General features: G+C 37.5%; 1 protein-coding gene across 2 annotated transcripts in view; it reads left to right on the top strand.

The window, feature by feature from the left end:
• SLIT3 (slit guidance ligand 3) overlaps positions 1 to 25,254 on the top strand; it is a 538,149-nt gene that overhangs the window by 260,171 nt on the left and 252,724 nt on the right. For both annotated transcript variants that reach the window (XM_072873643.1, XM_072873644.1), the window contains one exon: positions 17,379 to 17,450. In XM_072873643.1, coding sequence (XP_072729744.1) covers positions 17,379 to 17,450 — 72 coding nt within the window. The remainder of the gene's footprint in view (positions 1 to 17,378; positions 17,451 to 25,254) is intronic.

Here is a 25,254-nt window from a genome sequence, read left to right as displayed (position 1 = left end):
GTGGAAAAGCTTTTACTTTTTTGTGTTATAACATCTTATTGAGGCCATCAGCTGGCTGGAATGGGTTGTGTTTTCCTGAAATGTATTTTATCAGATATAAATTTAGAAATGTATGATGAATTAGTGTTTGGTATTTCTTTAGCATTACCTGTCGACTACTGTAGTAAAAGGATAAAAAGCTGCACTGAAATGATTAGCTGTGATGTTCAGAATGTAGTTGAACAATCTAAGTGGAACAATGCAATTTCAACAGAAAACAATTGGTTGTAGTTCAACTATATGAAGAAAAGAGTGGGTATCCTAATCAAATAAGAAATTATTTTATATTTTATTTAAATAATGGTACTTCAGTATATGAGAAATATTGCTATAAAGACAGCAAATTCTGCTTGTGTTAACCAACTGAAAATCAGTTTAAATCTTGAATATTTATAAGAATAGTGGAGAGAGGTAGGATGAGGCTTATATAAATTATTTCTGCTCTTCTTTCCTGATACGTCAGCCATCGTTCTTAGGACTTTTTAACCTAACAAACTGTTATATATCAAGGATTTTATCCTTCACTGTCACAGAAGATGCTGCCATGGAATTCAGCTAAAGAAATCAATTTAATGGTTTGACAAAGGAGAAAAATTAGATTGGCATTACAGAGAAACGTTTGATAAGGATAAGAAATAAAGTCAAAGCACTTGTAATGCATGTGTCTCACTGTTGTTCAAGTGTATCATTTAAAATACTATTGGTAACTTTGGAGTGGGGAAAGTCTGGGGAAGCTGACCAGAAGATGTTGACTGACATGAAAAAGCATATAGCTGCTACTTTTCTTAGTTCTGAATGACCATTGTGAAGTCATACTTGGCTTTTAATTATAGTTTAGTAAAGGTTTTTACAATGCCCAGTACAGATCATAGAATGACTGTAAAATAAATACTTTCTTGAAATATTTACAGGCAAAATCTCCCATCTGGAGTGTAATCTATAGAAACCTGAAATTTAAATTATGCAAAGGTTTGAGCTGGATGTTATTTTTCTAATAAAATTCAGTAAATCGTTCAGCTCAAAGAAAAGATGAATGAATAATAAATGCTCTTATTTTACTTAGGGTTTTTGTATTTGAAGCTCCCCTGGGATGATTTTTGTTATCTTCAGTTTTTTTGTATTTGTTACTAGGCAATGATAGAGAGAATCACACATGAACAGAATTTTTTCCTTAGTCTGTTTTTGGCACAGGAAAAGGTGCTTTGCATTGTCTGGTCACCTGCAGTCCTGCTGAGGGGGTCTGCTAGCAATTACAGGGAAGGCACTTTTGTAAAACTTCTCACTTGAGAATACATACACATTTTTACATGTGAGTTAGGTACTTCTCACCTATATAGAGAGAACTGAGTCACTGAGACAATCACTTTGTAAAGGTTGCAAAAGTATATTTAGGATGGAGCCAGGAATTATGCCAGGAAAGGTAGCATCCAACACTTTTCTTTAACCCCTAGACAAGAATTGTCCATCCTTCTGAGTGCAAGAGACATTTGTTTTCATTCTGTCTTTTTCTAAGGCTGTGTTGTATATTTTTGTTTTTCTGAGCTGGGAACCTGCAAAATTGGGATTCATTATTCTAGAGTTTCCAGTACAGCAGGTGTTTCTGATCGGTGTTACTTAGGTTTGCCTTTCACTGGGAAGCTAGTAAGGCCAGCAAGACCTGGGTTGGCAGCTTGCAAACTAAATATATTTTTCTTTTTTTTTGAGATATGTTTTAATAGTAGTGGGTTAGTATTTTTTTTTATTTATTTTAATGATGCTTGCAATAGCAAGTCAGAGCACTGTGAAGCATCAAAGGACTGGAAGAGCTTCTTCTCCAAAACATATTTTCTGACACTTCTTCACAACTTCTTCAGGTATGGTCTATATTTGGAAAGTTATGTTTGGCCAGAGATGGTGGATACAAAATTGAAGCAGGTCCAGGATGGGAGTAGCAGTCCCCATTGCTGGTGGGGTAAGATCCATGCACCTTGAGACATTATGCTAACATAGTCCGATACAGAAGTCTTTATAGTAACTGCATGTCTGGATAGAAACGCTTTGCTTCCTTTTTACTTGGAGGAAAGGCATAATAGTGAGCCTCAAAGGGGAAAAAGGCCTATAATCATTTAGGTTGAAGTGCTTCTTAATTCAAGTGGTGTGCTACTTAGAGAATTTGATAAGAAGGATTAGAACTGGAAAAGAAAGACATTTTTTAAAGCAGAGCTATTACAGGGTTCATTACTTTATTTATATGTTCTCCAAAATCACATGAATGAAGGAAAAAAATGAGAGAAAAAAACACTGGCTTCAGTTCAGAATGTCAATTACTACTTTTTTAATCCTCTTTTCACAATTTATTTGACATCTTGAACAGTAGCCAAAAAAGCTATTATAACTATAAAACATATTCATTGGTATAAATCTCATTAAGTTGAGCAATTTAATTAAGGTATTGACATGCTTAATTGATACGTGCAAGGAGAGACCATTTTCATATCTAATTTCCATATGCTTTCTGGTTTTAAAAAAAACTAGCTCTGTAAAAATGTTATAGATTCAGCTAAGCCCTGTCATCCCAAAGGAGCACTTGCTACCATTTACCTTGATTTAGAGCCAACTACTCTTCTAAGTGGAGCTCCATTAAATGGATCTGATGTATGCCTGACTCAAACATGCGTCAGCTTCTCTTATGATCAATAGTGGAATATTTATATCAATAAAGCACCAAGTTAATTAAATAAAATAGTCTTCTGGGTAAACTTAAGATACTAGGGGATGGGCAGAGAATCAATATATTCTGCTATTTGAACATTAACTATGTGCTCTGAAATTTTATGTTATCTTAGCAAAGATGCTTGCAGTGTGGAAGTCTCAGATGCACAGAAACTCCCAGTGCAGAAAGCTCCTAAGTGTCTTGTGCAGGATTTGCTTATAGAGTTAGAGAAAAACAAACAAAAAACCTTGGATCTGTTTGGCTTCTGTGACTACACTCTTCATTCCTACAAACACATTGGAAATCCTTTATTTTGGGTTGGGACTGGACACAGTCAAGTAGGTATTTTCCCATTCCAGCCTTGCCACACAAGGAGCGTGCATGAGAAACTTCCCAAGTAAGGGTTTATCAGTGATAATGAAGGGTCATAGGCCACCTATTTTGTTTTTGAAGAAAATACCCTAAAGAAATTTTAAAAATTAGCTTTAAAATCACTTGGCCACTCGTGAGCATGTCTAGTTCTAGTGTATTGTATGTTTCAGCCAAAAGGACAACTGTTCTTCAGCCTTTTCCAGCAGCGTGGCCTGCAGCTGCCCCCATGGGCGCAGGGGCAAGTGGTGGAGTATGCAGGGGCCATGCTGCCATGCCTCTGCTGAAACCCTCTCAGACAGAGCTGGGAGAGAGATTTCGACACGAGTGGGTCACTTCTGACCACTGCGGAAACCTCCCCCTGTTAGAATGTATGTAATCATAAGTCTCAGTCACAAATTCACATAATTAACTTGCTCTGAAAAGACAAACTCCGCTGTCTTTGTGGCATTGTTGTTATTTCTATAACATGCAGGTGGCCTTTGAAGGAAGCAAGTTCCCTCAGGTACCATTGCAATGCACTGATACCACTTTATTCTACCTTTTATCTACATTTTAAGCCTCCAATTCAATACAATAAAGTGAAAAATGTTTCCGTAAATAATAAGAACGCCTGACTTTGATAACCAAAGGAGATGTGTGCAAGGAAAAGAAAATCTTAATTCAATATTAATAGGTTATTCAGTCAGCTTAGAACTTGTTCTTTGTAAATACGTTACTATCTATTTAGTCATGGGCACTATGGCATTGCTAAAAACAGTCACCTCTGGTCCAGAGGCGAGAAGTCGTGTGCCAAAGCCCTCAGTGAAGGTGGAGTGTGGAACTTTCCTGCCCACTAGCTTCGCCAGCTGGCACTACGTTCCTTCCTGCTCCCCTCTTGCACTTCTCAGGGCTGGTTTGAAGGCGATGAGTTAAAACTGAGAGAATTAGAGTGTGTTCATTTGGGCCTTCTCATTTTTAAAAGCTCAGACGTGCTGGGCTGAACAGCAGCCATTGCTAAGCATGCAGTGATTATTGAATGTCTTGTGACTGTAACCTGGGGTCAGTATCTGAATGGAAGATTTCAATGAGCCCATTCTTGCTGACTTCTCTATGAGAGATGCTGTCTACCATATGAACTGAACAAAATCATCACGTAAACCCACAGGGAGGTAGCATATGGATTAATGTATAGAACTTATTAAAATAATCAGTAGGAGTAGTTCTGGGCTATTGCAGGAAAATGGCACTGATCTTTTCCTGTGATGTATGATTTTGACTTTGTTAAAATATTTCTAATTACCAGACACAGTGGAAAAGCTGAAGGAATAGTCTCCTCTGTCTTATAGTGAATTTTGTCTTGCAGTAGCTAATATCAGCATCTCAGTGTTTACTGAAAATATTTTTTGTTTTGTTTCTATTTTTGTATTAATATAGAACCTTCTGAAGATGACATACATGTTTGGTGTGTTTAATACTTCCAAATATACTTCATATATGGATAAATATATTTTGGCTCTTGTTTAATATTACTAATCAAAGCATGTATGTTACATGTGAAAATTCAAAATATTTAATGGATGTAAAACTATACTTCTGCTGTATTACTGTCTTTGGTAAAGTGTTGGTAATGCATCCCAACCCTACCATTTAGTATTTGGTTTGCCTTTCTTCTTTTATATCATTCTTATGTTCTATGATTTAGAAAGACCAAACAACGAGTGCAAGCTAGAAACAACATTGGAACCATATGTGTTATAGTTGTATATAATCTATAGCATAATCATAGAAATTTAACAGGGTGGGATAGGTTTAGTTAGAAAACGACTTTCTGGGTTAGACATAGTTCCTCAGTATTTAGAATTGTCTTTCCAGAAATTAACTGTTCAAAGAAAGGGCAAGTGATTGCATCTGAGCTGGGATAAAAACAGATTCCACTATGAATTACTTTCTGGAACCAAATAAAACCCTCTGTGTATGGAACTGCGATGCAGAAATTGTATTTTTTTTTTTTTAATGACTCTTAGGTTCTGCCTCTTGATTGTTGGTTTTCTGTATGTACATCTGGAAGTAATGATGTGAATAAATAATATCAGAATGTAAACTTTCCAAGTTTTATAATGAAGTTAAATTTGTTTTTTGATAAGATATAACTGTTTGTGTCATATGAAAAGGTTTTAAATTTTATGGTATTAAATACAAGATTTAAGGCGAAATCATAGTCTTTAAATTGTGTGTGAATGTGTAACGTAGAACAGTTTGCGAGATAACATGCCTCCTTGTTCATTACTAGAAATGGCCGTGTTTAGTTTCATTGTTCTTGGGCAATCAGTTTACTTCTGAGTTGTTACTTTTTTTTTCCCCCCACTTTGGTAGTGTGCATTGATTTTATTTAAAAAAGAATAATAATTCTGGATGACAATTTCCTCATCAGAAGCTTAGTCAGATCAGTGCCGGGGAGTGGGGGGAGCTATGAGCCACCATTATCACTTGCATTGTTTGTCTTTTAATAATGATTTGAATGTAATACATCATCTAAAGCTGCAAATACAGAGGCTTCCACTGTCTGGTGACGTGAGTTCTCTCTACCTTTGCATTTGAACTTAATTTTTTCCAAGTGCCAGGCTGTATTTTCAAAGTAAAGCAAAGCATCTTTACCATCAAAAGCTTTCCTGTGAATCATTTTGTACTTAGTGCTACATATACATGACACCCCTTAGCTAATTGTTTTTTCAAAAGCTTGCTAAAGTAGTTGAACAGAGGTGTCATAAATTGAAGAAACTTTAAGTCTGGGATAATTGAAAGCCAAGTGTTGCTGTCAGGCATAGTTTCTTCTGCAGACTCACATAGCTGTAGTGGACTTTAGACAAAGTCATCATCCTTCCCAGCAGTGATGAAATCAGATCACTCTGGAATTTGGTATTCTTTGATTTGAGAGTGCTTCAATGATGAAACAGCAATGTGTAGACTTCTTGCTGCTTCCCTTTGGAGTCTGTTGTGCAGGAGGCCCTCCTCACTCTCCCCAGTCAGCTATCAGCTTTTTTACATTTAATTTAATTTTCTGAGCTGACATTGTCAATCTGAAATTCAGCAACATGCTTGACAGTGAGTCAGAGGAAAGCCGAGTTCATTTTTGGAAGTGGCTTTATGCAAATAAATCCTCGTGCAGATCGCTGAAGCAAGGCATTTGCTGATGAATCAGAGTAGTGCCCTTGTTTCCTTGTTGTCTTCAGGAATAAAGCTCAAAATGTGCCACAAGAATCTTTGAGAGTTACTGTACACAATTCAGACATGCTCACATCTCCCTATGAGTATTTCGGGTGTTTGGGGATAAAAAATGAATTTGTTTTCAAAGTAGAATCTGGAGGTTTTCATAATGCAGTGTTTGGTTGGCTTCAGGGAGCTTAACTCAGTTTGCAACTTATTCAGGCCAGGCTTGTTTGTAAGTGCAATGAAGTCCTAGGGAGATTGTTAATTCATGTGAATTGTCTTGATTTTAGCTTAGTCTTCAATAAAGGTTTAACTCCTTGGTAGGTGATCTACCAAAGCATTAAAATAACAAAACACTCAATAGGCTGAGTGACATGATTACAAGTTTAACTTCTTTTTTTGGAGGAATTTATCATTTTGTGTGCACATTAGCTGAAAGGTAATTTAGGTTTAGGTCTATGTTATGTTAGTTAGCATGTTTGTTCTACTAGTATACTTTATTTTCTGTATTTGAAACACCTATCTTCTATTTAGATGCCTTTTTCTAAAGCATAGCACTATTAAATGATAAACTTTCTGTGCATGGAGTGGGATGCTTGAAGGTGCTTTACCTACCTGGATAGTAATTGAAAAAAAGAAATAATTTGGTTATGCTTCAGTGAATCTTTTCCTGTACGTGTGGATAAGGTAGCAAAATGAGGTTTGTAGGTATCATTCAGCTGTAATGGTCAGGATGGACCTGCTCTGAAATAGCTTGTGGGTTCGCGGAGCCTACCATAAAAAGGAGAAGCTAGTATTACTTAAACAGTTGCATCTTGCATTAATATCCCCAATAGAGTTAACCACTTTGTGGTATTACATCTTGGTCTAGTAAATCTAGATGTCATATCCACACAGGAAAATGAATTAAGGCTACAAACCAGTCTGAGCTGTATCTTCTTACATCTGCAGTGATTCACAGAGGCTTTCAGGGACTAAACGATTCATAGCAGGAAAGATACATAAAGGTGATATTGTGGAAGAAAAATAGACGCTAAAATATTATGAAAGAAAGAAGGGACAAGATGCATAAAACTCTCTCATCCTTTGTCTAGGGCTTCAGTACCTGTTAATGGAGTACAGACTGCTGAATATCACTGCAATAGACATTATTGGTCCAATATTATAATTTATTTTTAAAACTTCTATTACAGCTAAAGCAATAGTGTGCCACTCTTACACTGGTACACTTTTTACCACAGAATAATAGCCTCTTGATAACCAGGACTTAGCTATAACCAGAATATTGTTTTTCTCACTGCAGTGCATTCAAATAATTTGCAATTCATTTCTGCCTCACTAGAATAAATGGAACGTCACTGTAGTTGTTTTTACTATCCATGGATTCTGTATAACTTTTATTACTTTTGTATAGCCACAGAAATGCCTACGGTGATTATGCAAACAAATTAAATAATTGGCCTCTTTCAGGAGAACTTCATAAAAAGTAAAGCCTAGATCTTTACACATGCAATTACTACTTACTCCTATGAAAATAGTCTATTTTCATAGCTAAAGTACAGGATCACAGGCTGAATTAAACAAATACTATTATGACCATAATTTTCATTCTACTGTGTGATGTTAGGTCCACCAGAATAGAACTGGTCAGGGAGTTATTTTTCTGAATATATCCGTAAAGTGCAAAAAATTCTTTACTATAAAAATACTCATCATTAACAAAGGCAGAATTAGGTCAAGAAAGATCATTAAAGAGCGAGTCTTCCTCCAGATATCAATCAGTTATCCAGTGACGGTGCAGTTCATTAGCTCATGTTTCAGACTTTATGATTTCACATATTTATCTCGTAAAAACTCACCATATTTTTAAAAAGATATAACCAATAAACTGCAAATATATTTTTGCTAAGTGGTCAGGCTGGGCTTAAACAGGGGTTCATTTTGTTGCACCAGGGGAGGTTTAGATTGGATATTAGGAAAAATTTCTTCACCGAAAGGGTTGTCAAGCATTGGAACAGGCTGCCCAGGGAAGTGGTTGAGTTACCATCCCTGGAGGTATTTAAAAAGACGTGCAGATGTGGTGTTTAGGGACATGGTTTAGTGGTGGACTTGGCAATGCTAGGTTAAGGGTTGGACTTGATGATCTTAAAGGTCTTTTCCAACCAAAATGATTCTATGATTCTATGATTTTTGGTCTGTGGAGATCAGAGAGTGGAAATATTGCCTACTGATTTTTAGAATTTGCAAATGCATAAGATTTCTTTCCAATACAACTCAACAGACAAAAGTATAAAACAGGTCAACAGCAGGTCACAAGTATAAAACTTGTTTGTTTTTTTTTTTTAAATTAGCTTAAAATAAAGGAGCATCCATACAGCTGAATTTCCACTTTAGGAAGTATTAACATTAATAAGCAGCAAGAGAGCTTTTTGAATTCACATTGTTTTAGCAGCAAGCAAATATTTACAAAAAAGGAAAATCACTGGGAGATTCGTTTCTTTCCTCTCATGTCAGTGCTTCCCTCCTACCTCTTTGAGGTGTGTGTTGTTCCTACTAAATAATTTTAGTGCCTCTGTGTTGTAATCTCACTTGGTTGGAGAACAGTGTAATAGAAATGCATTGGTAGAATTTGGTATTGCATAGAAGTAACATCACATTGGGATCACTTTGTTTTGTCAGTGATCTAGTTGCAAATGTGTAGTAGTTCTGGATAATGTCACAGTAAAAGATTTTTCTATCAAAATGAATCTCTCTTAAATACATTGTCAGAATTGTGCATGCTGTTTCTCTGCTGGCACGCCAATCTCACCAAATGTGGTAAGACTTACTGTATAAATTGGATAAAATGGAATGCCTAATATATATGACTTTCAAGGTTGAGGGTTTTTTGGTCTCTTCCCGCACCCTGTTAGAGTACCTTGCTCTAGTCACATACTGCCTCTCATTGTGTTTCATTGTCCCCTCTATAAAAAGGAAGAATTAATTATATTGATACGATTTTGTAAAGCACTGAAGACCTACATTAAACACTACTAATAAAGAAGCCTTATTGTCATGTATTAGTCAGAAGCTTTATCGTATTTCTAGAGGGGTGCTTCTCTTCAAGTGTTTCCTCTGAGCCCGCTATCAGTTACTTTCCAATTCCTGCTTCTGGACATATCCAATGTTGAGCATAAAGACATTGAGGTAAAATTTAATTTTTGTATGTATGTTCCAAAAGACAAAAGAGATGCTGCTTTCTAAAATGAAAACTCTGATCTGTCTCAAGATGGGTGGTTTTAAATAAGTCTCCTAAATGCTGCCTGATCAGTGTTTGCTTGGCATTTTGGAAATGGCAGGAGGAGGCAGGAAGAATTGTAAAAGTCATAAAGACAAATGTTGCCTTTAATTGGGCATTGACACATAGATTATTTTTACAGTTCATTTAAAATAATATAAAAACATTTACTAACCTTGTAAGAGATACTCTGGTAGATTTAATTTTTTTCTGGTTTTGTATTGGGTGCATTGACAGCCAAATGTTGTAGCACTGTGTCCAATTTAGTGAAACAGAGTGGGATTTTTTTTGTTGTTTGAAGTGACTAAGAAATTTTTAAAAACCTCTTAAGAAGTATGCACAAATGTGTATCCTCTGTTATTTTAAACATTTAGAAAGACTTCACCATGTACTAAGTGATCTCTGTAGTTGTGTCAGGACAGAAGTCATGAATCTGTCAAAGTCCATGCAGGTCAGATCTCTTGAAGGGTCTTTATTAACAGATAGTTTTTAATTTGGCCTTGGAGAACACAGAAGATGATGCTAAAATAATTATCTACTGCTGAGATATTTTTCCTCATTGATTGCTTAGCAAATACCTTTCCCCAATCTTTAAGCTCAGCCTCTGTTCAGTGTCTTGTTCTTCAGAATGAGAGTATGTGTATGTGACTTAGGTTAATTAGACTACGTGAAGCTTTGAGTGAATGTTGAAGTATGGAAGTATAGCGTTAGCATCTATCACCTCACAGTAAAACCAGATCAACAAAGAAATCATGGTGTTTTCCATCTGGAAGCTTAGCAGTAGTACTTGTGCAGTAGTGTGTGACTGTGTGAAAGCAGTGAGGACTGGTTTAACTGGAATTTTTGAGCTCCTTTAAAACAAACAAAACAAATTCCCTCCCTTAAAACAAACAAAACAAAACTAGAAAGAGTTTCTCAATGGCTTCTCAGAGCATGAATTGAGAGCCAGCTGTATTATATTTAGCAAAAACACAATCACCTTGCATTGCTCAGGGTACAAAACATCTGTAGGACCTGCTCTTGTTTTGCAGAACTCGGATACTGTCAACATCTATACTGCAACTTTTATTGCAGTAGCAGCAGGAAGAAGTTTTTTTCCTTTTAGAAAATCAGCAATGATGCCAAGTTTCCACAGAGTAAATGCTATACAATACTATTGTTCTTAAGCTCTTGCCTTGTAGCCCATTGGCAACATGACTTACCAATTTTTCCTTTTAGACAGAGAGTTATGACTGTTGCTTTATGGTAAAAACCATCTTTTACACTGAGCATACAGAAAGGGAGAAGCTATTGCTTCACTGAGTGCGTAAGGCCCCTCCTGAGCATAGAGGTGCTGATGTGTCAGGCTTGCCACAGCTTGTTCTTACTACCATTGTAGTGGGCTGATTTGGTCAATGCTTTTCCCATCTGGAAGATTATAAATATCTTGAATTTATCTTGCATATTTACAAGGCTCAAAGTTACTGAATTGTCCTCAACAGCTAACTCAGTTATTTGTTAATCCATCTATAGAACAGGAAAAATGCTAATATTGAAAAGTTTTGGAAATACTAGGCAATAGCTCTTAGATAAGAATAGTGTTTAGCTGTTGAAAATGTTAAATATTAATTTTAACCATTAAAAAACTGCCACGCAATTTTGGCAGAGCAGGAAAAATTCTTCTGTCTTTGTTGTAAATGAAAGGCCAGCTTAATGTGATACAAAGACATTTTTTAAAATGTGGTTGAATATATTTACAGAGTCTGTTTTGATCTGATTTCAACATCTGCATCCTTGAGCTTGCGCGTACTGGCTCTTATATCTCCAGATACATTTACCATGCAAGTAATTCAGATCCGTTTCTTGCATACCTCAAGCATGGTGATCACTATCTTGGCTCAGTCTTCTTAACACACTTTTAAGGCACAGCAGCCTTTGCAATTGCATGCTTATTGCAAAAGAGACAGATCTGCACCCTTCTGCACTGCTTCCTGAGAATAAGTGGCTGGAACTGCATAAGAGGATGTGACTAGATTAACTGTAATATTGCTCACTTCTTTGAAGGGTCATTGTATTGATGGGCAAGAAGAAACTGTAGCAATTAGAAGGGAATCTGCACTGCAGCCGTTCTGCTGCTGGTTTTATGATCCCGGTTATGCCATGCTTGAGGTTAAGCAGGGTTTGAGGCATTGCAAGTTGTTGTGGACTGTAATAGAAACTCTGGGAGACAACAAAGCTTCCTTGAGAATGTCAAGCTTTTAGTTAAAAGAAGAAGACACTGTGAATATTAATATTCTGTGCTGGAATTGTTACAGTTATAATTGAGTAAACTTCTTTTTTCCCCTATGGATTTCCTTTGTCTTTCTATCTCTTTGCATGTTACCCCATTTTGCCTTGAAAACTCTTCCCTTAGTAAACATTGGGGCCTTTGCCCTCTCTCTTCACTGTCTGTAGAAGTTATCTTCCCTCCAGCTCTTGCTCTATGAAAAAGCTGACTTGTATCATTCTCCACTAATTTACTTATCTTTTATTATGTGTTAGAGATACCTATTCTCTTTGGATTATACTCTCTAATTTTTCCCCATCTGTTACACTTCAACTCCTTTAATTGTGTTATTCAATTCAGTAAAACATTGTAGGATAGAGTTTGTGTAACATGCTGTACAAATTAAAACTAATTCTAATGAGACAAATTGCAGTGACCAGGTTGTGTTAAGTATGTGATCTTTTGCAGAGTAGTTCAGCCTGCTTTTAGTCCAGTTGTAAAGAAATTTTGGGTTGAAGAATAGTCACTAAACTTTAATGCACAAAACCTCAAGAATTTTTTATTTTATTTTATTTTGGTAAATGCATAAGACTGAAATGTTTTAACCCAGAAATCATATTTGGTAAAAGAATGTAAACAAGCTACCAACATGGATTAACTAATTATCATTTTTCTCAGCTGTACATTCTGTAGCTGGAGTGAAGCTAGTAGGCAAAGTATTTATTTCTTAGCATTGGTGGCAGCTGACACTTTCTTAAAATCAGCATTCATACCTTTCCATTGCTTGCTTTGCAAAATAAAACTAAACAACATAAACTTTCCAATATTATTGTGTCAGGAAAAGATGAGGGGAAACAAGTGGTTATTTTTCACTCTCAAGCCCCCTATACAGTTGAATCAACCAGTGTTTGTCTTATGGGTTTGTATCAGCTGCTACAAAGAGAGTTGTGTGTGAGCTCTCCTTTCTTATTCCAAGAAGTAATTGAATTGTGGATAAGCTAGAAGGTATGTGAAGGAATCAGTTTAGTTATTCTGGATTTTTCCTTCATTTTAGCTGAACTTTGGTTCCATGTGTTAGTGGTTAACTCTGTGAGTTTACTGTTTTATTATGGGATCGACATACAATAACATACTGGGAAAGATACATGTTTGGCTGTGAAGCATTTACTGTTGATGACTAGTTCTTTAAGTCTTCACATTAAACTTTTTAGACATTAAAGGCAAGTCTAGTTCTTTATTTGATAACACTGGTGATCTTTTAGCCCATTTGAGCAGGAGAAATAATAAAAAAGTAGTGTTCAACCACAATAAATACTTCTTAATCAAGCTGCTTTTCAGGCAGTTCATTGTTTAAAAATAGCAATTTTAAATTACTATTTAAACAAAAAAATTAAAATTCTGGAAAATAACTGGTAAATGCTCAAAGGGGTTTTTTTTGTTTTTGAAAAGGGACACAACCTAAGTATAATGCTATCAGTGTTCATTTTTTGGTTTTCATATAGTACATTTTATTTTCAGTACCACCGTAACTTTGCAAGTTGTATTAAAGTAGCTATTTTAATGTTTCAGATCTGTAGTTCAAGTGAAGACTCTTATTTTATGAATGTTCATAGGGTCTGTGTTCCAATTAACTGATTTATGTTCTGTCACTGGCAAATTAAAAAAAAAAGAGTCTTAGTGTATTTTATTGCTATGTTAGACAGTTGAAATTTCACTTAGGAAGCAATAACCAGTGTTAAAGCAGGAAGCTACAACCCAGCATTATAGCAAAGACTACAGAGGCACTTAAAAAACGTCAGCAGTTTTGGGTGGTTTTTTTTTTCCTTTACAATCCTTTTATCAGTAAGGCTCTTGCAATTCACATTTGAAGATCAGGAAAACAATATTAGACTTGCAGCGGGAGTTAATCTGTGTCCAAAGCATTTTAGTTAAATTAAAATAAAAACTAAAAAAATGTATTGACTTGTGCCAACTCTTGTTTGAGTCTGGGTTAGACTAATGCGTGGTCTGCTGTGCTGTGAGGGCATGTGAGCCACAGCTGCTGGATTTTGTTAGCTCCTGCATCTCTGATCTATGCAAACTTGAAGTCAAGGTTCTTTAATATCTCTGTGGCTCTGCTTCCCCATCTCTGAAATGAGAGTGCTGTTTCCTTAGGGGTGTTCATTGTATGCTGCTGGCTGTGGAAGCTGTTGGTCAAACATGTTCAGTATCGTTGCCTGCTGTGCTATTCACCTTAGTCGGTTCCGCTGTGATCTGCTGCCGAGGCCTTTTCAAGCATGTTTTCATCAGACAGGACCCCTGTATGAAGGAGGCAGGGGGACACTTCCAAAAAGAGACTACACTTTATTGAGGCTGTAGCTGGTTGCAGAATCTCTGTGCCATTTGCACTGCTTGAAAGCTGTGTGGCAGGCTGAACTGGATGAAACTTGTCTGTATTTATCAAAATAACAGGAAGAATAATTTAATCCAAAAACATTAATTTAGCTCAACGTGTCTATTTTATCAGAATGCAAATGAACATGTTTCCATTCTTGTTAGGCTTGCTGCTTTCTGTACAGAGGAACCTTTGTGAAGGAGGGTGCCTCTGACGTATTAGCACATTTTAGTTTGTCCTTAGGTGGAGCACTTTTGGCCAGCTCTCTAACATGACCTATTAGGGTGAGGATTTTTGGAAGTGTATGTTTCTCTAAAGCTGGGATTTGTCAGGTTTCCTCCTTCGGATCCATCATGCATCCAGGCATTGGAGTCATCTTCCATTACAGAAATAGATGGCTTGAAACCTTTGTCTAAGAAATAGGAAATGTATTAGTAATCACCATTTATTTTTCTTCAGATTAGTTGTTTATTTTTTCTTGAATAGCATAATTTTTTTTTGTCTGTCTGGTTTTTTTAGGGTTTTGTTTTGGCCTCACATTAGTTTATCTGGTTTTCTGCATTTACTGTTAGTAACTAATATTTATTTTACATACTGTCAGTGAGAGCTTCCCATTATGTGTGTTGTGAGAAGTAGAGAATGAAAAGCTGAAACTTTAAGATAAACTATGTAGACAAGTTGCTTGTCTGCCTTCTGCTCCATCAGAGCAAATTTTGTGAAGTGCATGGGCTGAGCCTGGTTGGTGTTTGCTTGCTTATGAAAGTTTGACACTGTGTTAGGAAGCAGAGACGAACACTCTTTCTAACTGTCTCAAAAAGGGACCATTATAATTGTGAGAAGGCAGTTATAGAAAATGAAGCATGCAGTTGTGAATTTTCTTCCATGCTGCGTCACTAATGCCATTCAGGCTGTCAGTTCTTCAGACCACTAGAGATATTTATGAAATCAGTCCATGATCCTGGAGGTTGAGAGAGGCAGTATTGTTAGCTAGAGGACAGTGCCTAAATGGAAAATAAAATTAATACCATTTGCAAGAAGATTGTCATAGAAAATGGATGAATTTCCTATAGTCCTCTGTTTTTGCCTGACTGCAAGTGAGAGCTGAGAATAAAGACAAAGCAGAAAGCAAAAATATAAATTAGCCCTTTTAGATCACAATAATATTAGAAAAAAAAATTGAAAACCTAATTCATTTTTAAACCTGATTTGAAATAATGCACAATAAAATGCCAGACAAATGCAACTTGAGCTGTTGGTGGGTTTAGTGTGGTTTTATTTGATCACACAACTCTACTTTGTCAAGCCCTTTTTGTTCTACTTTGTGTGTCTCTTGCTTTCAGATCTTACTAATTTTTGCCTTCCTAAGCCATTTTGTCACACTTTTACCATTGGCTGTAGCTCTGCTGTGCCTCGCTGTCACACCACAGTGACTCCCTGTCATGAAATCGGTCTTCAGCATAAGACTTCCTTCTTATAGGTCTGAAATACACTTTACTTTCAACTCTTCTCCGTTCGGGTTGCCTGATCATTTGTCCGGGTTGAAGGTCTGTCTTTAAAGAACTAATATTTTGTTGCTGGCAAAAGAAAGGGGAGGTGAAGGAAGGGTCAGGGTGTGGATCAGTGTTAAACAAATTGTGAAGGTCACAAAGAATTTTAATCTGGCTTGAAAAAGAGACTTGTATCCAGCAGCACATTTTTGTTTGTGATAGTCTGAATGGACAATTGTGGGTACTTTGAGAATTTGGTGTAGACTGCATGACTGGTATAAATTGAATTAGTCTCATGACAAGGACATAGCCCCCTTTTTTTTCTATCTTCCTGATGGAAAGCAGAAGAAAGCCCTGCGTGACATGTCTTGACCCACAATGTCACTGTGGGCTTTTGTGACAGGCTCTGATTTCTGGCCTCTCATTTGATAAAGCCAATTTGGTGGAGACTAGAAAGAAGGCTTGCTGCAACACAAAATGTACTTACAGAAAAGAGTATCTGGTGGTGAGTACAGATGACTGCTATTCAGTCTTAATAATCATTAGAAAGCCAGGGTTTCTTTCTGAAAATGGGGCAAAGTCTTGGGCTTGTATAGCGTAGGGACACAGTCACACCAAATGATGTACCCTGAGCTGTGGTATCACCTTTCTTTGTCCTTTTCTCCAGCCATCCCTGTGCCTTCCATTTCCTCCATTTGCTTATTTCTTCCATTTTTCTTTCCCACTCTTCTGCCTTCCTTTCATCTTCCTACACTTCTCTATTCCCCCCACTTTGTACCATGAACTGGAGTGAAATTGCTCCCTCTTTTCCATGCTGACAGGGCACCAGCAAAGAAATCATTGTGAGCGCTGCTTTTCCTTAGCCTGAAAACATCCCAATCCATTTCCCTCCCATTCCTGATGCTGTCCTTCCTGCCTACATTGGTGCTGGTAGGGGGTTGCAAATTCAGAAAATTCCAGTGGAAATATTTATAGTGCATCAAAGGAAAAAGCAACTGAATGCAGGTTGTGTAACAGAAAACTGTAACCTGCAGTGCTCGTTGCTCTGCCTGCACTCACAATGCAGATGTAATGATTTAAATTGAAATATTTTGTAATGTTTTAAGTACTAGAAAGACATTTTGAATTGCTGCTGGTTTTTTTAAACAAAGTTAAAAATTCTGTCATTCCCATTGATACACAGTGCAGTGCTTTTTTTTTAATGCAGTGGATCAAGACCTTTTCATTGTAAATTTACAAAACTCACAAGAGGATAATTGTCATGTTTTTCCTGAATATTAATTTCAAGTAAGGGGTGTAATCTGAGCAGGAGTAGCCAAGTATTTTTGCAGTTGGTAAACAAACAGGAGCATGGTGAGAAAATTACATTTACACTACAGGGTTGCCATTTCAAGGCATAAGATTTGGCTGCAGGTACTCTGACAGCGAATCATGACATTGTGCCAGTGTCATGACCACATTTGAGTGATGTTTTCTGGAAGTCCTCTCATTTGTATCATGAATTCTGGTGGTTTTTGTTGGAGGGACATTTCAGCTCATGCCACAGACCTCTAGAGGAGATAAAGAAAATTGAAAACATCTTGTGGTGTAACAAATCCAGAAACATCTACTTTTCCAAGCGTGTTTATGTTCCATTATCTCATGTAGACTTGAGAAATGTATTCTCTTTGTTAATACAATGTATTTTTTTCTCTTCCCTTATTCAGAGACCTGAGTGAAAACCAGATAAAAGGAATCCCTAGAAAGGCCTTTCGAGGAATCATTGATGTGAAGAACTTGTAAGTGACAACTTCATTAATATTTGTGGTGAAAAACATGCTCCCTACATTACATCTGGCTGTTATGATTCGTTTGAGTACCGCGTGGTTAGCTCTGTAGAACACAAAAGGGAGCTGTGGACCCTGCTGGTTATCGTCAAGGGCCTCATGTGCTACCTTGGTCTGCATGTACACTGTGCAACACACCTGGGGAAGTTCTGAGCAAAGAAAAAAGTATACTTAAAGGCTTTACCCCTCCCTGCAATATTGTCCTGTAAAATCCAGTGAAATCACAGTTCAAGCCTTGAAGCAAGATCTGCACAGGAAGAGAACTGGTAGAGATTGGGGGTGAAATTGAAATATTTCACTTAGATTAAATTTCCTGTCCCACCACTTGGATGGGAAGTAAATATGTCAAAATGTGGCACACAGGCAGAGTAGTTGATCACAAATATCAGAAAACGAAAAAATAATGTGGGAAATTAACTGTGCATGTTTTGACAGTTTGTATTGAAAATTTAAAATAATTTTTAAAAGCCATTAAAGAGAGAAAAGCAGGTTTTGCTGCTTTTGCTAATGAAGGTCATCTGTCCTAGCCATTTTCTATAACATACAGTCTGAACTATGTGTAAATAAAGACTTTCAGCTCTATATTTCCAGAGCTGCTAGAAGCTCTTCCATATTACACACCAGAAATGCATTTTTGTGTGCGCTCACACACTAATGCACCATTGGCATCATTAGAGTCAAGACAAGGTGAACTGAAAAAGTAAATAACAGCCAGCAAGTCTGCAGAGTCAGGATTTCCTGAGAAAACTTGCGGCCACTCTCAGAACCATTTCAGAGCCATTAGTATTAGCACTGTGTTTCCACACCAGTAGCTGAAATCTGATACCCGAATGTGTTAAATATTGTAAGCATAGTGTAAATAGTGTGGATTTTTTTGTTTATTTAGTAGAAGAATCAGCTGAAGGAGATCTAAAAAGAAGCAGTTTTCTACGAACAGTCTTGCAACATACCCATGCTCTGTTTTCATTTCTTGCCCTAATGAACAACCTCTTTACTGTCCAGACTAAATTTTTTTCTATAGGCAGCATGGAAACTGTTAAGGGTAGTCAACATGAGTCAGAGCATGACCACTTCTGCATCCAAGGGCAAAGCACAATTCTTGTACTTTCTCTGGTGATGCTGTGTTGCAGGGAATATCACATCACTGGGGTTTGTACAAAGGAGACACTACTGCAAAAGACCAAAGCAGGACTTCCCCCAAACTGGAAAACACAGGCACAGGAGCAACGCTGTGAGTTGCCCCCTGCTAGCTCTCTGAGCACTCTGCAAAGTTCCTTTTGGAGACTTTGGGATAGACAGAATGTGAAGACTTTTACAAGTCATAGAACATTTACAGCTGTTTCTTCAGGCATTCAGCATACTAAGCTTGTGTTTCTTCAATGGATTGTTTCAACGACTTTAGCTTTTCAGGTGTGAAGGCTTTTTTACCTGAATGTCAGCTTGAGAAAACACATCTTGAGGAGCCATTTAGACTGTGTGAACAGGTCTAGTTTTTAAGACACAGGAAAATACTAGAGAATACAGTTTGTAGTGGGAAGAAGTTTGTGGATTTTAGACAGAAGCGTGGCTTTTTTGTCATGTTAGCATGAACTTTACTTACCTTGTGTAATCTAGAGGAACAATAGATGGTGTTTTGTTTCAGAAAATCTTAAGTTTCCCAGCTATAATTCACTGTTAGTTGTCTAACTTCATTTAAAATAGCAATGTTTGCATTCAGAGTTGATTTCACCTCTGGCAAGCTGTCAGAAAAATCACAGGTGTTCTCTGATTTATGCACCCAATCTCAGTGCAGAAGGAACCAGGGTCTCACCTTCACATGAGCTAATAGCAAGGGATGGATGGCTGGAGTGCTTAGAGGAACTCTATAAATGTTGGGAGCTAAAGCTTTAACAAAAAATTGTGACTGTCAAGTTAGGCAGTATCTATTATTTTGCTGTAAAAGACACAGTATCAGAAGTGCTTCCCTGTAGCCACTGTTTGTGTCTTTCAGGAATACTGAAGTTATCACAGAATCACAGATGACCTCTGGAGGTCATCTATTCCAACCTCAGGCTCAGCAAGACCACACAGCTCAGTAGTCTAATTAATAGATTTGCTGATGTAAGCCATGAGTACTGATTGTTTAGATAAATAGCAGGAGAAGCAGACTTTTCACTCAGACCTATAGTCATTTTTTCTTGGTAAGGAATGGATGAGTTGTGTATCCAGGGTGGTTCATTAGATCAGATGACTGTTGCTTCCAGACACAGACTAGTGGCCTATGAGTTGCTCAGAAAAATGTGACAAAATCTTGAGCCAACTTGCTGCTGGAAACGCATTAAAATTTCTGCAGCAATAACTGTAAGGGTGTGATGCAAGTTGAACCAAGTTAATATTTAAAGCTTTAAGCAGTAAGCTTAAGCATGCCAATTCCCATTCTCAGTCTAGATTTGGGAGCCAGATCGTTTCCTTCTTGAGTCACAGAAATGACCATGCCAGTGAGTGTTCAAGCACCTAGAGGAGGAGAATGAGTCTTTGCCTTTCAGTGTCATTCAGCTGTTCGAACATTTGCACTGCTAATCGCTTGGTGACTCTCTGACATATATGCACTATTGTGATAGCAGCAGGTTGGCTGTTTCTGTGGTTATCACTTTGCAGATTTATTGTACTATCTCAGAGTTCTTCCACCTTATAAAGCATGGTTTTGAGGGATCTTGGAGACTTTCATACATACAAAATAAAGTTATATATTCTCCACACTCCCCAACCCTCTCCAATTTATCTTTAAAATTCATATAGGGAAAGGCTGGTGTGGACTTTTCTCTGTTTTCATGACTTGACATTTAACACAGCCTCAAATTCTTCCAGTTTCTACATAAAGTGTCCAAATGTCATGGCAAAAATAATAATTCTGTAGATATTATAATAGGACACAGCAAGTGCTAGACCATGTGAAAGTCTCCAGATTAATGCTGTCTTTAACAGCAGTTTGGAAAGCTTCCCTCAGGAAAAAATGCAGAGAACTTGATGCAATAGACTAAGCCGGGGCATGAATTCCTTTTGGATACAGACTCCGAAATACGCTGCCTAAGGGCTTAATATGAATTACAGTGAGCGCCATTTGGAAACCCTGTGAGAACTACCCTATCTCAGCATGGCCATAGGAGTAAGCAACACAAAGTGGCAGGCTGTGTTCAGTTGAGGCATGCTGGTGGAAAAAAAAAATCCTGAATTTAAGGGAAGAGGTGCTGCTGCATGTGCTAAGCAATGTGTGCCTTTGGTGATGTCCATCTAGCACCAGGACTGCAGAACTGGCTTGGTACCAATACAACTTTGGTAATTTACAAAAATAAATGTTAAAATGATAGGAAAGAAAAAAAAAGTGTTATAGAAAGCAGTGTTTCAGGATATTTTTCACCATGCCTTTCTTTTTACATGGTAAAAGCTTTCTATCTTTCATCATTCTCTTAGCAGAGCAGTGAGCCCAGGAAAACGGGCTCACATAAGGGCTGTGCTAAAGAATAATTTTTAAATGTCAGGGAGGCCAATGTTTTTGCATGAGACAAAGCCAAAGCAGAGGCTGGCAGGATGCTGTTTTAAAACTCCCAAGTGGGGGAAATTTTGTGGTGTGAATTATTTTCATATGAAGTGTTTTCTGCTGTTTGACTACAAAATTAAAGGAAGAATCTGTACACAATAAGTTAGTAAGTCTATTTCTAATTAAAATATATAAATAATTATACAGTTTATAGAAAGTTTCATGAACACATAATGTCCATTACCAATAGTGAACTTATATGGGAATTTGGCGTAAACTGACACTTCGAACATATTGTAGAATAGATGCATAAATGCTCCTCAGTGGTCCTAAAAGAGTTGAACAAGCAAGGGCGAGAGAGGGCCAGCTTGCAGTGTGCACCTGTATTCAATTTCTGTTACTTATTACTTAGAGAACAGGAAATGTTTCTTTCAGGAATCTAGCCCCAGGTAAGCACATTTATTTCCAGAATTAAAGTATATGGATTTGGGTCTTGTTGAGCTTTGGGCTAACTCAGCACTGTCAGCCGTGGCCTTCCATCATAAAAATATATAGAGCAGCTTCTTGGATTTCTGCACATTTACCCTGCTTGTATCACATCTTGGCATTCAGATGAGTGTTTCTCTGGTGAGGCATTCCTGCAGTTTCTGTTGAATTAGCCTGCCCAGCCCACCTTATTGAGGGCAGCCAGATTCCCAGAATAGCAATATGCAGAGGTTGACTCAAATAAAGATCCTCTAACAGCAGCAAGCATTCTTTTAAGGTGTTGCTTGTGGTTATGGGCAGTATGCTCTGAGTTCTTCCTCTTGCTGTGCTCTCTTCAGGACTGTGAAGCTGAACATAACCAATCGAGCTGCGTGAGGATCGCAAAGCATTGTAGGAATGTGATTCTTGGAGGCATGATGATATAGGGGCTTTTTGTGTTGCAGGGATCATTCCCCCATAAGAAATGCACAGGACAGATTTCAAAGAATTACTCTTCCTGGCAAGGTGCTGCCCTATGTCCTTTTGCCATCTCTTGACAGAAGTTTATTCCTTTGTTTTGCAGCATTGCAGTAAGGAAAATCAATAGCCCAAGACTTACCAGCAAGCATAGAGCTGTCTGAGACTAAAATGGCAAGACTCTGGTTGCTTGTTTCCCTAAGCCACCCTCCTTTGCCACCCATTCCTATCTTGCACCTTTCAGACTGAAAGAAAAGCTACTTCTGTAAGCAGTGAGAGTGCAAACATACATCTCGCGTATATAGAGTGCACAGACTTGGTGTCAGTGTCTATGTCAATGCAGCCTCCATGACCCACATCAAGGAGCAAGTGCTGGTGGCAGGGCTGGGTGGTAGGAACTGGCCCATATGCATACTATCTGTGGTTCAAGTTCTGCTGTGCACGGTCCTCTCTTTCACATCAACATCTCCCAGCCAAGGAAACTAAATGATTCACTGAAAGGAAAACATGAATACGTATGCAGTGCGGATGTGTGGGGAGAATGACAGAGCAGCAGAGCAGAGAGAGGGAGCCAACCTGACAGTGTAGACACCCCATTTGAACACCACACAGAGCTAGAGCCACATGAAATTACACAGTTACTGCTTTTTCTGTGAGGAGTTGCTGCTATTTTTTGTTCTTGATTCACTGGAACTCAGTTCTGTGCATATTCAGCTTCTGTCTCTTTTTGTAGGCTTTGACTATAAGATAGAATGTTGTAGTATTGGGATTCAGGAAAACACAGGCTAACAGGTTCATCTGTCATGATAGTACAGGCTCATTGCATTTCTGTCTAAATATTTCTCAGCCGCACATAAGATAATAGCTCGTATTACTAGACCTGCAAGCTGCTTTCCTTGTGTCCTGGGGCCACTTATGAAATTGTGGATAATATCCTTCTTTATAGCCCTAAAGGTTTCTTTGGAGAAATTAAGGACTTAGACTGTTAAAAAAAAAAGCAGAAATACATCAGCACATATGTAACATTTAACACTTCTGTAAGTCAGTACACATTTATTTTCCTAGCGGTTACATTACCTATGCAATGTAAAAATCAAATCTGTGCGAGTACTGTAAAATATTTTTGTGACTATTAGTTTCAGTTTCTTATTTGTTAAATGGCTTTTCCTGGAAGATACTCTTATTTTTTCTGCATGCATCTACTATTAGCATTGATCCATGGGACTTTTACAAAAATTAAACATCTAGATTGCACATTCAGGTTTTGGAAAAAGCTGAACTTGCTCTTTACGTTGAGAGGTATTTTGCATTCACCTACACAAAATATAAAAATGTTCCTATGTCATTTTTTTATCCATCACAACCAGCACTGCAGAGCATATTTGTAATTTTTGCCATTCAGCCATAGAATAGAAATAATTAAACATACCTGTCAAGTTAAAATAATGAATAAAGCCAAGGAAATGATTGATTTGTATGTAGCCATTTCACTAGCAGAAAGCAAGCGATTGTGAATTATTTGCTGTACAGATATGCAGTATATCTTAATGAAATGATACACTAGAAAACTTAACTCCTTTAGTCTGGATTCTCAAGGGAAGCTATTATCCAGAGCCCTCTGAAATTCCTGGCCTTAGTTTCTTGACATTTGTGTACAGTATTCAGTGTTACTATTGCAGTTTGCAGTAAAATAAAACAAAAGGAGGAAGATAAACAGTTGGCCAGATTTTCCACTTGTTTGGTGTAAAATCTGGAGTAAGTCTACTGAAGTCAGTGGCTGGCCTCAAATAAAAGCGATGCAATGGCTAGAGGAGAACTGATTATCACATGTTGGCTTGTGTATTTGCTTATGTATCTTTCAATAGACTGAACAATATGTGTCTGTATCTGATGATGTGCATGAAAGGCACAGTATATTTTAAATATGAATATATGAAAATTTAAAGAAAGGATAAATTTCTATTATGGAACAGATTTCAGATTGCTTTGATCTCAGCTGGTATTTTTGAGTATTTTCAGAGCTGGCAAAAGAGGTCAGAAGTATTGAAACAGTCAGCTATTTGAAAATACTGGTTAGAGACAAGCCTTTTGCACTCTTTAGGAAGCGAAAAGATCGTATTACTTCAACCTTAAACATCTGTAAATAATGTTCTTCCTTCTTATCCGTAAATTGACACTGCACTCAATGTATTCCAACAGTGTATTCCTTTTTATCTCCTGTAATTGGTATTCATTGTGATAGTGACCATAATGAATTCAAGAGAGATCTCTGTGGCCGTCACATATGCTTTCCTAGAAATTCTGTTGTAATGCAGCATTATTATAACTTTAAAATAACATGTTACCAACTTACCACCTTCTATGGAGAAACATCACCTGCAGCGTAAGTTAATTTTATGAATAAATTAGTTTGAGCTTTTGCCATCTGTTCTACCCCTTACAATAAATGCAAAAAGCATATATTTCACAATTAACTGATTTAAAAGATATGATTGATTGAAATGCACATGCATGTTCCCTACACAATGCAGAATGCATTTAAGGTGAGATATGCTAAACTTAACCCACCAGAGTCTGAGTCTTAGAAGTGGACATTTTGTGATACAGTAACGTTTATTTCTTTACATCTTCAGCTGGCCTCATGCAAAAGGCCAGCACGCCAAGTGACACAGAAGTTAGTTGCTTCGTTTGCCTCTTGAGAGTCATGGCCCACCTTTACAGGGACTGACTGGCTGTGTATTGCAGTTTTGCTTGGGGAACTGCTGCTGGCTATACTGCCTGAGGACAGTTTGGCATATATCATCCCTTTGCTTTTCTCTCTTCTAGTTTATTCAGTTCTGAATCACTAACCTTTAAAATCTACCTACCCTGATCTTTCTGGATAAATTCTCTTGTCTATCTTATAGTAAAAATCAGAGAAAAAAGCAAGAAAACCTAAATGCTGTGCAGCCTGACTTCTGGCAGGCAGAAAGGCATAGGGAGGAATTGCATTTTCGTTAGCCCCCAGCTGAAGGTGCCTTACTGCTTACCCTGTCCGTTTCCATCAGGAACATCACAGCTGCTGCAGCCATAGCCAAGAGTAAACCTGTTAGGAATGTAGAGGTTAAAACATTAAATTTAATTCAGAAACCACATCCTTTTAATCAGTTTCTTCTCTGCCTACAGTGAATGGGCATAGCCTTTTTTCTTGTTATTTATGCTGCAGTGAGAAGGGTAGACAATGCATACACCATCTGTACTTCCTGATGGTATGTAGAAGTGCAGCATCTGCAGCACAAGGGTGTGTGCCCTGTCTGT

This window comes from Ciconia boyciana, chromosome 9, assembly GCF_034638445.1.
Source record: "Ciconia boyciana chromosome 9, ASM3463844v1, whole genome shotgun sequence".
Classification (NCBI taxonomy): domain Eukaryota; kingdom Metazoa; phylum Chordata; class Aves; order Ciconiiformes; family Ciconiidae; genus Ciconia; species Ciconia boyciana.
Note: the sequence above shows the minus strand (reverse complement) of the source record. Positions and strands in the feature narration are given on the sequence as shown.